At 54.6% G+C, this 12,755-nt stretch overlaps 1 protein-coding gene across 1 annotated transcript in view; it reads left to right on the top strand.

The window, feature by feature from the left end:
• The window catches only part of DOCK1 (dedicator of cytokinesis 1), a 288,779-nt gene that overhangs the window by 253,396 nt on the left and 22,628 nt on the right, over positions 1–12,755 (top strand). The window contains 6 exon segments of the mRNA XM_070432089.1: positions 150–306; positions 930–970; positions 2,370–2,460; positions 3,885–4,004; positions 9,875–9,964; positions 10,874–10,978. Coding sequence (XP_070288190.1) covers positions 150–306; positions 930–970; positions 2,370–2,460; positions 3,885–4,004; positions 9,875–9,964; positions 10,874–10,978 — 604 coding nt within the window.

Below are 12,755 nucleotides of genomic sequence, written 5' to 3' on the forward strand. Positions count from 1 at the left end.
GGAGACGGAGGAGGCGGCGAGCCCGCAGTGAGCTCTGCAGCCCGGCAGTGATGCCCGGGGTCCGTGATGGGAAGGCCTGCCCCCTGCACGGCACCCCCGCGGGGCTCGGGGCCGCGTGAACACGGGTGAACACGTGTGGCTCCCCGCAGCCTCCTGGAGCACTGCCGGAAGCACAAGTACCTGGCCAAGACGGGCGAGACGTTCGTGAGGCTGGTGGTGCGCCTGATGGAGCGGCTGCTGGACTACAGGACCATCATGCACGACGAGAGCAAGGAGAACCGCATGAGCTGCACCGTCAACGTGCTGGTGAGCGAGCCCCCCCACCTCCCCCCCGGGTTCCCCAGGTCCCGGTGACCTCTGGCCCCCGGCTTCCCGGGCAGACAAGCCTGCGCCGCCGTCTCCGGGCCTGTGTATCCACTGTGGTTCCCAGCAGAGAAAATGCACGTTTGGGGTTCAGTAGCTTTTCCTCTGTCGCCTGATAACCCCGCAATCTGCTCCTCCTGGTCGGGAACTCTGTTGTGTGGCCTCGCTCCTCTGTGCCATCTCGCCACGCAGGCCCTTCTGAGAGCGGCCGACTCATGTTATTTTATAGACACAGTTCCTCTCTTCGAGGCCGATCCACGGTGGTTCCGACTGGAATTCCGAAACTCTGAGCATCTGCCTCAGTCGTGAAGTAGAGGATTGAATAGGATGCGAAGTGTAGGAACTGTGACCATTAGGATTGCCCCTCCTCGACCCCCCCCCCCCCATAAAAAGGGAAGGCGTGTGCATGTCGGTTTTGCATCACGTGTGACCCTGTGGCCTTAGTGCAGAGCGCTGGGCCCATGTGGCTGTGCTGGACACACATTGAGGAACCGTGAAATTTCAATGTGCATGTCATACCCTCTCTAGAAAAGGTTTCTTAAAGGTGTTGTGCTTCGATTTTTCAGAATTTCTACAAAGAGATTGAAAGAGAAGAAATGTATATCAGGTATGTAGGTGCCGTGTGTGTCGCGCCCTCTACGTGTCTGTTACAATTGCGCGGGCCACGCCCACGCCAAGAAATGTTGAAGAACCACAGGTTCATCGTGTGGGAGTCGTGAAGCCTAGAGATTGGATGTGGGGAGCACCCATATGTGTTCGGGGCCTGTGTGTCGTCGTCCAGGCCTGTGCGAAGATTGGGGGGCGCGGGGTCATCAGACTTAGCCAGCTCAGAAGCAAAGACATAGATGAGTATTTCACTGGGGTTTGTACTTCTTGACCACAGATCAAATGGAAAGGCCAGTTTTAACCGTGAGCTGCCACGCATCCAAAACGGAAACCACAGCCACGATATCTTGAATTTAATTTTAAAAAATCGATTTGCAATGAATAGTCTAAAAATAAATACATAACTCACCATTCGGGCGTTCTTGAATAGTTTCAGCTGAAAATTCTCACAAAAAATTATTTTAAAGTTGGTCAGGGCTGCCACTTAGGGAAACATTTTTTTTTTTATAGACGCGCGTGGCGTGCGGGGAAAGTCTGCCGCTTACACCTACAGACGCTGACGGCGCACAGTGGGTTAACTTTATTGGAAATAGGAGACGTGAAAGGTTTCAGTCCGTTCTTATTCTGACCCCATCACCGCGTGTTTTGTACTTTCTGCTGGGTTTTTCCCATCGCCCGCCTCCTCGTAGGGGCCAGCATCACACCCTCAGCAAGACCCCCATTAGGGACGCACTCCACGGGCGCTGGTGTTTAACGATGGGTCTATTACACCTCCATGGTCTTCCAACTTTGGATTTTTATGACTTTGATTTTTATTTTATTTTTTTACTTTTCTCCTTTTTAAAAAAAAAGTGCCACATGACTATAATAATACACTTTTGGGAAAACAACCAAGTTCCTTTTTTCCAAAACTGTCGGTTGCTTCACGCTGATTTCTGTATGGCAGGACCTTCTTTGGGTCATAGTCACCGTGACCCTCCGCGTCCTTTTTCTTACCGATTGGTGTTTTTATGGGTTTGGGGGGCCTATGGAGTCCATAGTCACGTAAGAAAATCACAGCCAAGCGCTGTGTCGTTTCGTTTCACACGTACGGAGACAACTCAGAAAGGTGGACGGAATGAGAAACCTGGAAGCGCCTGGAGTACCGTCTGCCTCCCTGTCCCGTCTCCAGTTCTGTCCCGAGAAGAGACGACGTGGATTTGAAACATAAAGGGTTGCCTGTGACCCTGTGGGGGTTAGTGCTCCCCGCAGCAAATGTGCCCTCGGCGTGGGGGACGGAGAGCGCAGTGTAAAGAAAGCACAGCTCGATTTATTGCTGGAGGAAGACTGTAGCTCTCGCCGTCATTGACACAAATCATCCGGTGACATTGTAAGAACTCGCCCGTGTTTTCTCGCCTCAGGTACCTGTACAAACTGTGCGACCTGCACAAGGAGTGTGACAACTACACGGAGGCGGCGTACACCCTGCTGCTCCACGCGAAGCTGCTGAAGGTAAGGAAACCGCCGGCGCCGCGGTCCTGTCGCCACCGATGCTCGCGTTGCGTCCAGCTGCTTCTCAGGGCCGTGTCAGTAAACCACACGGTAAGATTCTTTCTGTGGTGCTGGCTACATGCAGCGGCAGAAACCGAGACATTCAGGAAATGCCTGGATGGTAGGTTTGCCCTAGTGGATGCAGATTTGACAGGGTGTCACAGCAAGTTGTCACTCAGCGTCGTAAACATGTAAATGCCCATCACTGCTGTCAGCTGGTAGAGACCCCGCAGTGCCTCGTTCACGCCAACCAGGTGCAGCTCCGGTGGGGAAGGGCGTCTGCGAGGAGGAATGTCGGGGCTGGAGGAGCCACAGGAGGGGCGAGACACACCCTTACCTACCCCGGCAGAGTCCCAGGCCCGGGTCAGGGGATCCCACACCACCTCCAGGTTCACATTTTAGAACGTGAGCAAGTCATCAGAGCATCTTTCTAGCTATAGCCTCACTTTTTTAAACATAGAAAAGCATCCCAGTCCATCCCAGGTGTGACCAGCTCATAGCTCATCCCAGTCCATCCCAGGTGTGACCAGGCTCATAGTCCATCCCAGGTGTGACCAGGCTCATAGCTCATCCCAGTCCATCCCAGGTGTGACCAGGCTCATAGTCCATCCCAGGTGTGACCAGGCTCATAGCTCATCCCAGTCCATCCCAGGTGTGACCAGGCTCATAGTCCATCCCAAGTGTGACCAGCTCATAGCTCATCCCAGTCCATCCCAGGTGTGACAGGGCTCATAGTCCATCCCAGGTGTCACCAGGCTCATAGCTCATCCCAGTCCATCCCAGGTGTGACAGGGCTCAGAGTCCATCCCAGGTGTGACAGGGCTCAGAGTCCATCCCAGTCCATTCCAGGTGTGGCAGGTTCATAGTTCATCCCAGTCCATCCCAGGTGTGACAGGGCTCAGAGTCCATCCCAGTCCATCCCAGGTGTGACAGGGCTCAGAGTCCATCCCAGTCCATCCCAGGTGTGACAGGGCTCAGAGTCCATCCCAGTCCATCCCAGGTATGACCAGGCTCATAGTCCATCCCAGGTGTGACCAGGCTCATAGTCCATCCCAGGTGTGACCAGGCTCATAGTCCATCCCAGGTGTGACAGGGCTCAGAGTCCATCCCTGTTCTTTCCAGGTGTGATAGGGCACCGTCAGCTATCAGGTCTGTATTTCCAGACCTGCCAGTTTCTCTCCTATTGGACTCCAGCCCACTTTGCCTCCTCAGGGCCTCTGCACAGGGCGCTGCTCATTTCCAGGCCCGGCAGCCTGGTGACAGCATTGCTGCCACGTGAGGGCTCTGAATGCCGAGCTCCCTGCGCTTTCTGCCCGAGGGTGGGCAGCGGGGGCCTGGCCATGCCCTGTCCCGGTGGCAGGACTCACGCACTGCTTCCTCCTCAGTGGTCGGAAGACGTGTGCGTGGCCCACCTCACCCAGCGGGATGGGTACCAGGCGACGACGCAGGGGCAGCTGAAGGAGCAGCTGTACCAAGAGATCATCCACTACTTCGACAAGGGCAAGGTGAGGCCGTGCGGCGCTGCTCCCAATGCCCCTGCATGCACCTGCTTGCATGCACCGGTTTGCATGCACCTGCCCGTGCCACGTGCACACGCTCTGAGCTGCCTGCTTGTGGACCCGGCATTTGTTACAAGTTGTGGGTTGGAGGATTTTGTTGCAGAGGCCGTAGGTTAGACCAGTGGTCGGCAAACTCATTAGTCATCAGGGCCAAATATCAACAGTACAACGTTTGAAATTTCTTTTGAGAGCCAAATTTTCTAAACTTAAACTATATAGGTAGGTACATTGTTATTAACTTAATTAGGGTACTCCTAAGCTGGCCTTTGCTAAACACGTCCTCATTTTATAATAATAAAGCCACCAACGCAAAATAATTACAATTCTTAAATTGATGACAAAAATACCTGTAGGATTTGCAGCTGGTTGGAAAAATACAGGTAAGTTTATGCTTCGAATAGCACCCGCGCGCGATTTGCGGACGCGACCAGCACTAACCACTGCACAATGAGACTGCTGACTGACTGGCTCTCTCAACTCGGCATGAATCGCGCACCTCCCCGCGCCGCGTCCGCGTCTCCCGTTGACCAACCGACTGACACCCCCCACTTCTTCTAAAGCCACTTCTTCAAAATAGACTCGCCCAGGCCGAAAACCGACTTCTGTGCATGGGCCACGAAGTTTCAATCGCACTGTATGTGCACACCCGCTCGTGGTATTTTGTGGAAGAGCCGCACTCAAGGGGCCAAAGAGCCGCATGTGGCTCTCGAGCCGTGGTTTGCTGACCACTGGGTTAGACAAACACAGATTCTTACAAGAACGGTCCGGCTTTTCCTGCCCCGACTCCTGCGTGCCTGTTAGAAATAGCCGTCTTGGTTCAGAGTGATCGCAGGAGTCCCCGGTGTGAGCCGGGACCCGCACGCAGGGGACAGACGCGGAGGGAACTGCAGACACGGCTCCATCCGGCCTGCGTTTGGCGTCACTTCTGCGGCCCAGGAGTGTTCAAATCCCAGGACTTTGGCTCAATTTGATTTTAGGGGAAAATTGCAATTCTTTAAAGCCGTCTATTCAGTAAGGGAACGATGCCACAGTTCAACTTGAGACCAACCGCTGCTGGGGGGTCACAAAACTGAGACATGGAAACGAATGGGCAAAGGATGGCTTGGGCTCATGGACACGGGCTCACCTGCGGAATTAAGGAGCTGTCACTCTGTCCTCGGTGGGGGGGACGCACACCCAGAGCTGTTCCCACTGTCTTAAACGTACGCAGCTTCCCAGGGGAGAGGGGATTTACAGGCCCAGGTGGGGTCTGCCTGCAAAGACCGGGAGCAGGTGCTCGGGCAGCCAGTGGGCGTGACGTGGCGTGGCCGTGGCCGTGGCTGCAGAGACACCCACAGTTCCGGCAGGAAGATGGGGTCGGGTGCTAGCAGTGTTTCTTGCTTGCCCGGCGGCAGCGGTTCAGTAGTTGAGTGTCGACCTCTGAACCAGGAGGATTAAGGTTTGATTCCCGGTCAGGGCACGTGCCTGGGTTGCGGGCCTGATCCCCGATTGTGCAGGAGGCCGCCAATCAGTGACTCTCTCTCATCATGGATGTTTCTGTCTCCCGCTCCCTCTCCCTTCCTCTCTGAGATCAGTAAATGATATATTTATTTAAAAGTTTTTTTCTCTAGCTTGTGCTCCAAAAGCAGCAGCCCAGAGGATGGTCTGTTTCTTTATATCGGACACTCCTCCAGCTTTTGAATTGCGTGGTTATCTTCCTGTATTTCTTCCACGTAAAATCATTCTTTTATTTTTGCTTTTCCCCCGTTTTAAAAAGTTTTCAATGTCTCTCAGCGCAGCCCCTGTTTCTGTTTTGTTTTTTACTTTTTCTCCCTCTCCATAAAATGTCATTTCCATCTCTGTCCCTTTTCATTCTTTTTCGGTTCTTCCTTCCTGGGCTGACAGTCGCTCCCAGCCCTTTCCTATTGTGCTGTCACCGCCGTGCCAGCGTCCCCCGAATGCCTCCTGTCGGGTGTAATCACGGCGGGCGAGCGCTCCTCCCTGAACACGCTCTGAATTGCCTGTCTCATTGTGCTCGGTGGAGGCCTAGTAATTTCCAATAAAGCCTCTCACACCGGCGCTCCACTGAAAATGACCGGCTTCTCTGCGGAGGAGGAGTCCAGAATAGACCTGCGGCAGGAAACGGCGGTCGGGAGGGCCCTCGCTCACCACCCCGCTCAGCACCACGGGGCCCCCTCGGAACCCGGAGCCCCGGGCAGCGGCCGCAGAGGGGCGTCTGATTGGCAGCCCACGGGCAGCGGCCGCAGAGGGGCGTCTGATTGGCAGCCCCGGGCAGCGGCCGCAGAGGGGCGTCTGATTGGCAGCCCACGGGCAGCGGCCGCAGAGGGGCGCCTGATTGGCAGCCCACGTGACGTGGGAAGCCGTGACTATTTCTGACCCCCGCTCTGTTTTCCCGCTTAAAATAGCCTCACCCTGACAGCCGCACTTCGCCTCGTGCCCAAGTCGAGGAACGAGGCATCTTGCGTCATCTCGTGAACCAAAAATAGGGGCTTGGGAGCCAGTTTCTGTTTTTGGTGAAATGCTTGGCCTTCTTTTCTAAGAATTGGGGGTGGAGTGTCCTCATCCTGTGAGTTTCACCCTTGAAAACCACGGTGGTGACTAAGAGGAGCTGCAGGTACAAATGTGACGACACCCTCTCTGGGGTTCATGCCAGCATTTCCTACGTTTTGGAAAAATCCTAATACTCTCCAGGATCTGTTCCATCACCCGGGACTCTGCCTGAGCGTCCGTGATGATCCGCTCCAGTGAAAAGCAACCATTTATGACGGAAGCAGGAGAAAACCCGTCTTCAGAGTCAGCGCCCTCCCCGCTCCCCCGTGCGGGGTGGCCAGTGAACACACAATGTCAAGGATGCTCCCGGCGGATTAAGGATTTCACACCAGAAAGTGGAGTTGCGCGTGGAGATGGGAGCCGCAGAGCCCAGAGCCCTTCGAGCCAGGCCAGCCATTCCGTCGCACAAGCTGACGCGATCTCCTCGCCGAGATAAACTGCGTGGGGATCGTACTGAACCTGGGTTCTCTCTGGCTCAGACTGTGCCTCGAGGTTTTCACGTTGGAAAAGAGAGTGCCCCACGCTCCCCAGAGCCTGTCCTTCTAAAGGCGGGTGGAAATCTCCATGCAGAGCCCTTCACCGAGGCTGGGTGGAGGGTGGGTGTGCGTATTGAAAACCTGACAGAATGCCAAAACCGGTTTGGCTCAGTGGATAGAGCGTCGGCCTGTGGACTGAAAGGTCCCAGGTTCGATTCCGGTCAAGGGCATGTACCTGGGTTGCGGGCACATCCCCAGTAGGAGATGTGCAGGAGGCAGCTGATCGATGTCTCTCTCTCTCATTGATGTTTCTAACTCTCTATCTCTCTCCCTTCCTCTCTGTAAAAAATCAATAAAATATATTTAAAAAAAAAAAAAAAAAGAAAACCTGACAGAAAACACAACCAGGAAACCTCAGGAGGAGTTGGATAAGATATTTATTCAAGGCATATATGCTTTTGCCTGGCCAGTGTGGCTCAGTGGTTGAGCATCGACCGATGAACCAGGGGGTCACAGTTCGATTCCCGGTCAGGGCACAGGCCTGGGTTTCAGGCTCCATGCCCAGTGGGGGGTGTGCAGGAGGCAGCCGATCCATGATTCTCTCTCATCATTGATGTTTCTGTCTCTCTCTGTCCTTCCCCCTTCCTCTCTGACATCAATAAAAATATATTTTTTTAAAAAGACTTGCTTTAAACACAATGGCTTTGATATGTGTCTAAAGCATCTCATCCGTCATTTAGGGCCAGAACACGTTAGGCAGGGAACGGGCAGCCCTCAGGCTCTGGGCAGCTGAGGGGTGAGGGAGTTTGCAGAAAAGCAAAGTCCGGAGAGAGAGCGGCGGGTGAGGGTATCGTTTTTCTGGAAGTGGAAACATGCAGGCGCCTGGAAGAAGCATGGCAAGGAGAGGTGCTCCCCCTGGAAATGCGGCTGGGCCCCGGGAGGACCGAGAAGATCCGTCAGCCCGTGAAGAGAATGGCAGGATGCCCTCGGCTTGGACACCTGAGCAGGAAGGAGGCGGGGTGGGCGGTGGGCGGTGCTGGGAGGGGCAAGTGTGTCCTCCGTGGGAAGCACTTCGCCGCCGCTTTCTTCCCCGAAATCGTTTTCCACTCCGGGCTTATTTTCATTTTGTCTTTCCAAGTGCTGAGATGCAACTCTTATCAGAACAGCTCTTTTCTCAGCAAAAACAGCAGATGGTTTCTGTAGGCCGTGGCTGTGTGAAGCGTATTTTAAGTCCGTTGGGTGACTCAGTAGTAAGGAAGGCCCTGGGTGGGGTCATTCTACTAAGGCCCTAGTCGGCAAACTGCGGCTCGAGAGCCACACGCGGCTCTTTGGCCCCTTGAGTGTGGCTCTTCCTAAGCCTTAGGAGTACTCTAATTAAGTTAATAACAATGTACCTACCTATATAGTTTAAGTTTAGAAAATTTGGCTCTCAAAAGAAATTTCAGTCGTTGTACTGTTGATATTTGGCTCTGTTGGCTAATGAGTTTGCTGACCACTGGCCTAAGGAAAGGCAACGAGTGGCCGGCGGGTGAGGGGTCGGTGCCCAGGGAATGCCAGGTGTGGCGCTTGGCAGCCTGTGTTCTCAGTGGACTTACCTTTCACACCCGTCCCAGCAGGAGGGTTGGGGCAGCTGCAAGTGCCCCCCCCCCCCCCCCGTGGTCCATGTTAGGGGTGAATGTGTGCATCCCCCCAGCCCACCCCGATTCAGATGTTGCAGCCCCAGCCACCACGTGACGGTGTCAGGAGGTCAGGCCTTTGGGAGGGACTCTGTCTAGACAGGCTCATGACTAGGACGGGCCCCTGAAGGATTAGTGCTGATCCAGGAGGAAGAGAGCGAGCTCAGGGCCACGGGGCACCCAGCGAGGAGGCAGCTGTCTGCACGGCGGGAGGAGCGTCCTCACTGAGAACCGAATCGCCCGCACCTTGATCTCGGATTCCAGCTCCAGGACCGTGAGCAAGGAATTGTGCTGGGGAAGCCGCCGTCTGTGGTGTTTTTATAGCAGCTCAAACTCACAGTCATCACGAGCAGGAACTGAGGAGAAGACCAAGCTGGGCCCCGTCTACCCGCTCTGTGCCCTTACGCGTTCGACCCTCAACTTCCTTATCTGCAAAATGGGTATAATCAAGAGACCCACCTGGCCGGGTGCAGGACTTACACGAGAGAATGGACCTCGGGGATGCAGGCGATCACTCGCTCCGTCTGCGGCCATGGTGGGCGGAGGAGTAGGCGATTGGGCCTGAGGACCCCGGATCTGGGATGGTGGGGCCCTTCCTGATTCTAAGCCAACAGCCTTCTGTTCTGTTCATGAAACATATTTTTGATATTTATTTTATATATTTAAATGCCATTTAACAAAGAAAAAATCAACCAAAAAAATGAGTTCGCGTGTCAGAGGTGTCATGGGTTCGCCATCACTGGTCTAGTCTTTCTGACCATTGAGACGGAGCGTTTATGAAACGGGACGATTGGGGAAAGTAGCAAAATCAGGCTCGTCACAGCCTGTCCTCGCCCTGCGGTCCCCCTCGCTGGCTCCTCGGCTGACCACGCAGATGGGCTGGTGGCCACGCAGGTCAGCAGGACGGTGGGCAGAGGCCGCAGGGTGCTCAGCGGATGCCGGTCGTGGCCAGAGGACACGAACCTCTGGAACTGCTGGTTTTTCCCGACATTCCCCTCGTCGTATTTTGCCTTAAGCTGATTTCCAACTTGTGTTCCCAGGAACGGGTGTGTCACTGTGTTACGCTCTGACCGCACGGTTCAGGTTTGGGTTTCTCCCTCCCTTTTCCTCGCAGATGTGGGAGGAGGCCATTGCCCTGGGCAAGGAGCTGGCCGAACAGTACGAAAACGAAATGTTCGATTATGAGCAGCTCAGCAAACTGCTGGTAGGTCCTTCCTTCTTCCTGCATAAAGGGCCCGGACCATCTGGACGTAGTTTCGTGGCATTTCCCTCTCCCCTTCCACATGGGGATTCTCCCGTGGCCTCGGGCAGCGTCCCACGCGTGTCCCTGTGTCCGGCTGCTCCTGGCCCTCAGGTACCAAGCTCTCGGGCTCCCATGGAGGGTTTTCATCTGAACAGGGCTGACCCCGGGCGCACAGGAGCCTGACGGGGCGGGGGGAGAGCAGCCCAGACCTTTCTCTTGCCACCGAGGCTGTTAGTTCCTCCCTCCTGCCTTCTCGAACCACGGCACCCACTGAATTCTGCCCTGTTAAATCCTTCTTTACTGTGTCCCAGTATCTGATCAACGCCATTTTTAAAATCCTAAAGACCAGCCCAGCCAGCATGGCTCAGTGGTTGAGCATCAACCTATGAGCCAGGAGGTCAGGGTTGGATTCCCGGTCAGGGCACAGGCCCGGGTTGCGGGCTCCATCCCCAGTGTGGGGCAAGCAGGAGGCAGCCCATCAATGATTCTCTATCGTCATTGATGTTTATATCTCTTTCTCCCTTCTCCCTTCCTCTCTGAAATAAAAATATATGTATATTTTTAAAAAATACTAAAGACCAGCCGTTTAATCAGAAGACAAACACCTGTTATGTGGTTGTTGAGAACACCTGTGAGTCGTGGCTGGTTGCTGAATGTGGGGTTTGGGTCAGATTCCCCTGGGAATGCGGACGGTCAGTGAGAAAGGCCGTCAGCCCTCAGCCGGGGTGGTGAGCTCAACTCGGGGGCGGCTTCATGCCCCTCACCCGCCCTCCTGGCACTGCCAGGACCCGAGGAGCCCGCTGCGGGCATCCGGAACAGACCCCCAAATGCTCTGTTCAGACCCAAAACGCAGTTTCTGCTTCCTTTCAGAAAAAACAAGCTCAGTTCTACGAAAACATCGTCAAGGTGATCAGACCCAAGCCGGACTACTTCGCTGTCGGCTACTACGGACAGGGATTCCCCACGTTCCTGAGGGTGAGGTCGATGTTCTGCTCTAGAGCCCTTTCCACGCGGAGGGCGGGCGTGGGCTGGGCATCCGAGGGTCAGCGTCCGCCTGCCGGCTGTGGCGATGTATTCACCCGCCTCCCAGGTCACCTGCCGGGGCATCTGGCGATGACATGAGCAGTTGTTACAGAAGCGGGCGACTGCAGGGCGACTGAAGGCAGGGCTTGCAGCTACCTCTGGAACTGATGTTTTCTGCAGGAATTTATCTCATTTTTGTAACCCGATTCGTATTTATATTCCTCTCGAGGGACGACGAACTGGATCTGTAATGTCCCCGTGTTCATGTGTGAAGGGCCCTCGACAGAATGCAAAATAAGTGGCATTTCTAGAAAATGTTATCAATGTTTTCACCTAAAACTCACCACTGTTTTTCTGTTAGAGCCTTGATATGTTTTTTATTATTAAGTCTTCCTTCTGGTGTGAAGCCTGATAAATCCCCGCTCATTTCATAGGACCTGTTACACGTTAAAGCTCCCCGAGCTTCTGAGGTGTGTGGCTTTATCCGGCCTTTCGAGATGTCCACGCACATACTTACGTTTCCGACGAAGACTACGTATTCCTTTGGTTTCTGCGTGACATTTTGTTTTCAGAGAGAGCATTTTTCGTCTATAACGGGTCCTTTATGACAGACCTCAGCACAAACTGAATAAAATGTTCAATTCTTAAACTGCTCCTTCTTTAATAATCTACAGGAGCAGCGGATAAGTTGAGACTAGGGAAGGAGATAAAGCGCATACCAGGAGATCTCTCTTTGTCTTTTGAAAATTCACTAATTAGACCCATTTTAATGTGACCTGGAGCCGAGCCTCCGGGAGCTACATGTAAAAACATGCAGTGGGCTGCCGCTCTCGGTCCGTCCGCCTGTCTCTCCCCTCCTCCTCTCTGCCATCTGTTCAGGGTCACAGCCGATGGCAGGGCTGCAGCTGACGGGGGACCAGCCGCCTGGAGCCCCTTGCCCAGACCCCCCGGGCTGAACCAGCGAGAGATGCCACGTGACTGAGGCCCCAGGCCTCTCTCGCTGCCTTCACCTGGGCGCAGTCTCCTCTGGGTTCACAGCTCTGAGATGGGACAGGAGGGGTCGGGGGAGGCAGCAGGCCAGGGCCCAATGGTGGCATCACACTGTCTGCCCACTGCCACCTTCGTGTGACTGATACTCGGCCGAGAAGGCCCTGAGCCCCAGTACATCTTGGAGTCAGGACCTTCCTTACAGGTACATTGACAGAGTGGCTGTGTCACACGCAGGCAGAAGTGGCCCCAACAAGGCAGCCTGTGTAAGGCAAGACGCAGACCTGCTCACACCCCCCAAGTTCACACAGACCTGCTTACACCTCCTCAAGGTCACGCAGACCTTATACCCCAAGGTCACACAGACCTGCTTACACCTCCCCAAAGTCACACAGACCTTATACCCCCAAGGTCACACAGACCTGCTTACACCCCCAAGGTCACAGACCACCTTAACACCTCCCCAAGTTCACACAGACCTGCTTACACCCCTCCCCCAAGGTCACCAGAATAAACTTTAGTCTCACATATTCACAGCTGTGTCCCTCTTGGCCCCGCCCTGTGTGTGAGACACCATGACCCCCTGGCCCTGGCGCTGGGTTTCCCTTTCTAACCGTGTCCTGCCCCCTGGAGGTTGTGCACTGGGTTTTTCACGGTTTTGTAAACTGGTTGTTACTGGAAGCCTGCAGCACGTGACCTGAGTTCAGTGCCCTGTGCTCGGTGCTGAGGACGCAGGGTTAAT

This window comes from Myotis yumanensis, unplaced genomic scaffold (genome assembly GCF_028538775.1).
Source record: "Myotis yumanensis isolate MYYU_CA2020_CCGP unplaced genomic scaffold, mMyoYum1.0.hap1 SCAF_13, whole genome shotgun sequence".
NCBI lineage: Eukaryota > Metazoa > Chordata > Mammalia > Chiroptera > Vespertilionidae > Myotis > Myotis yumanensis.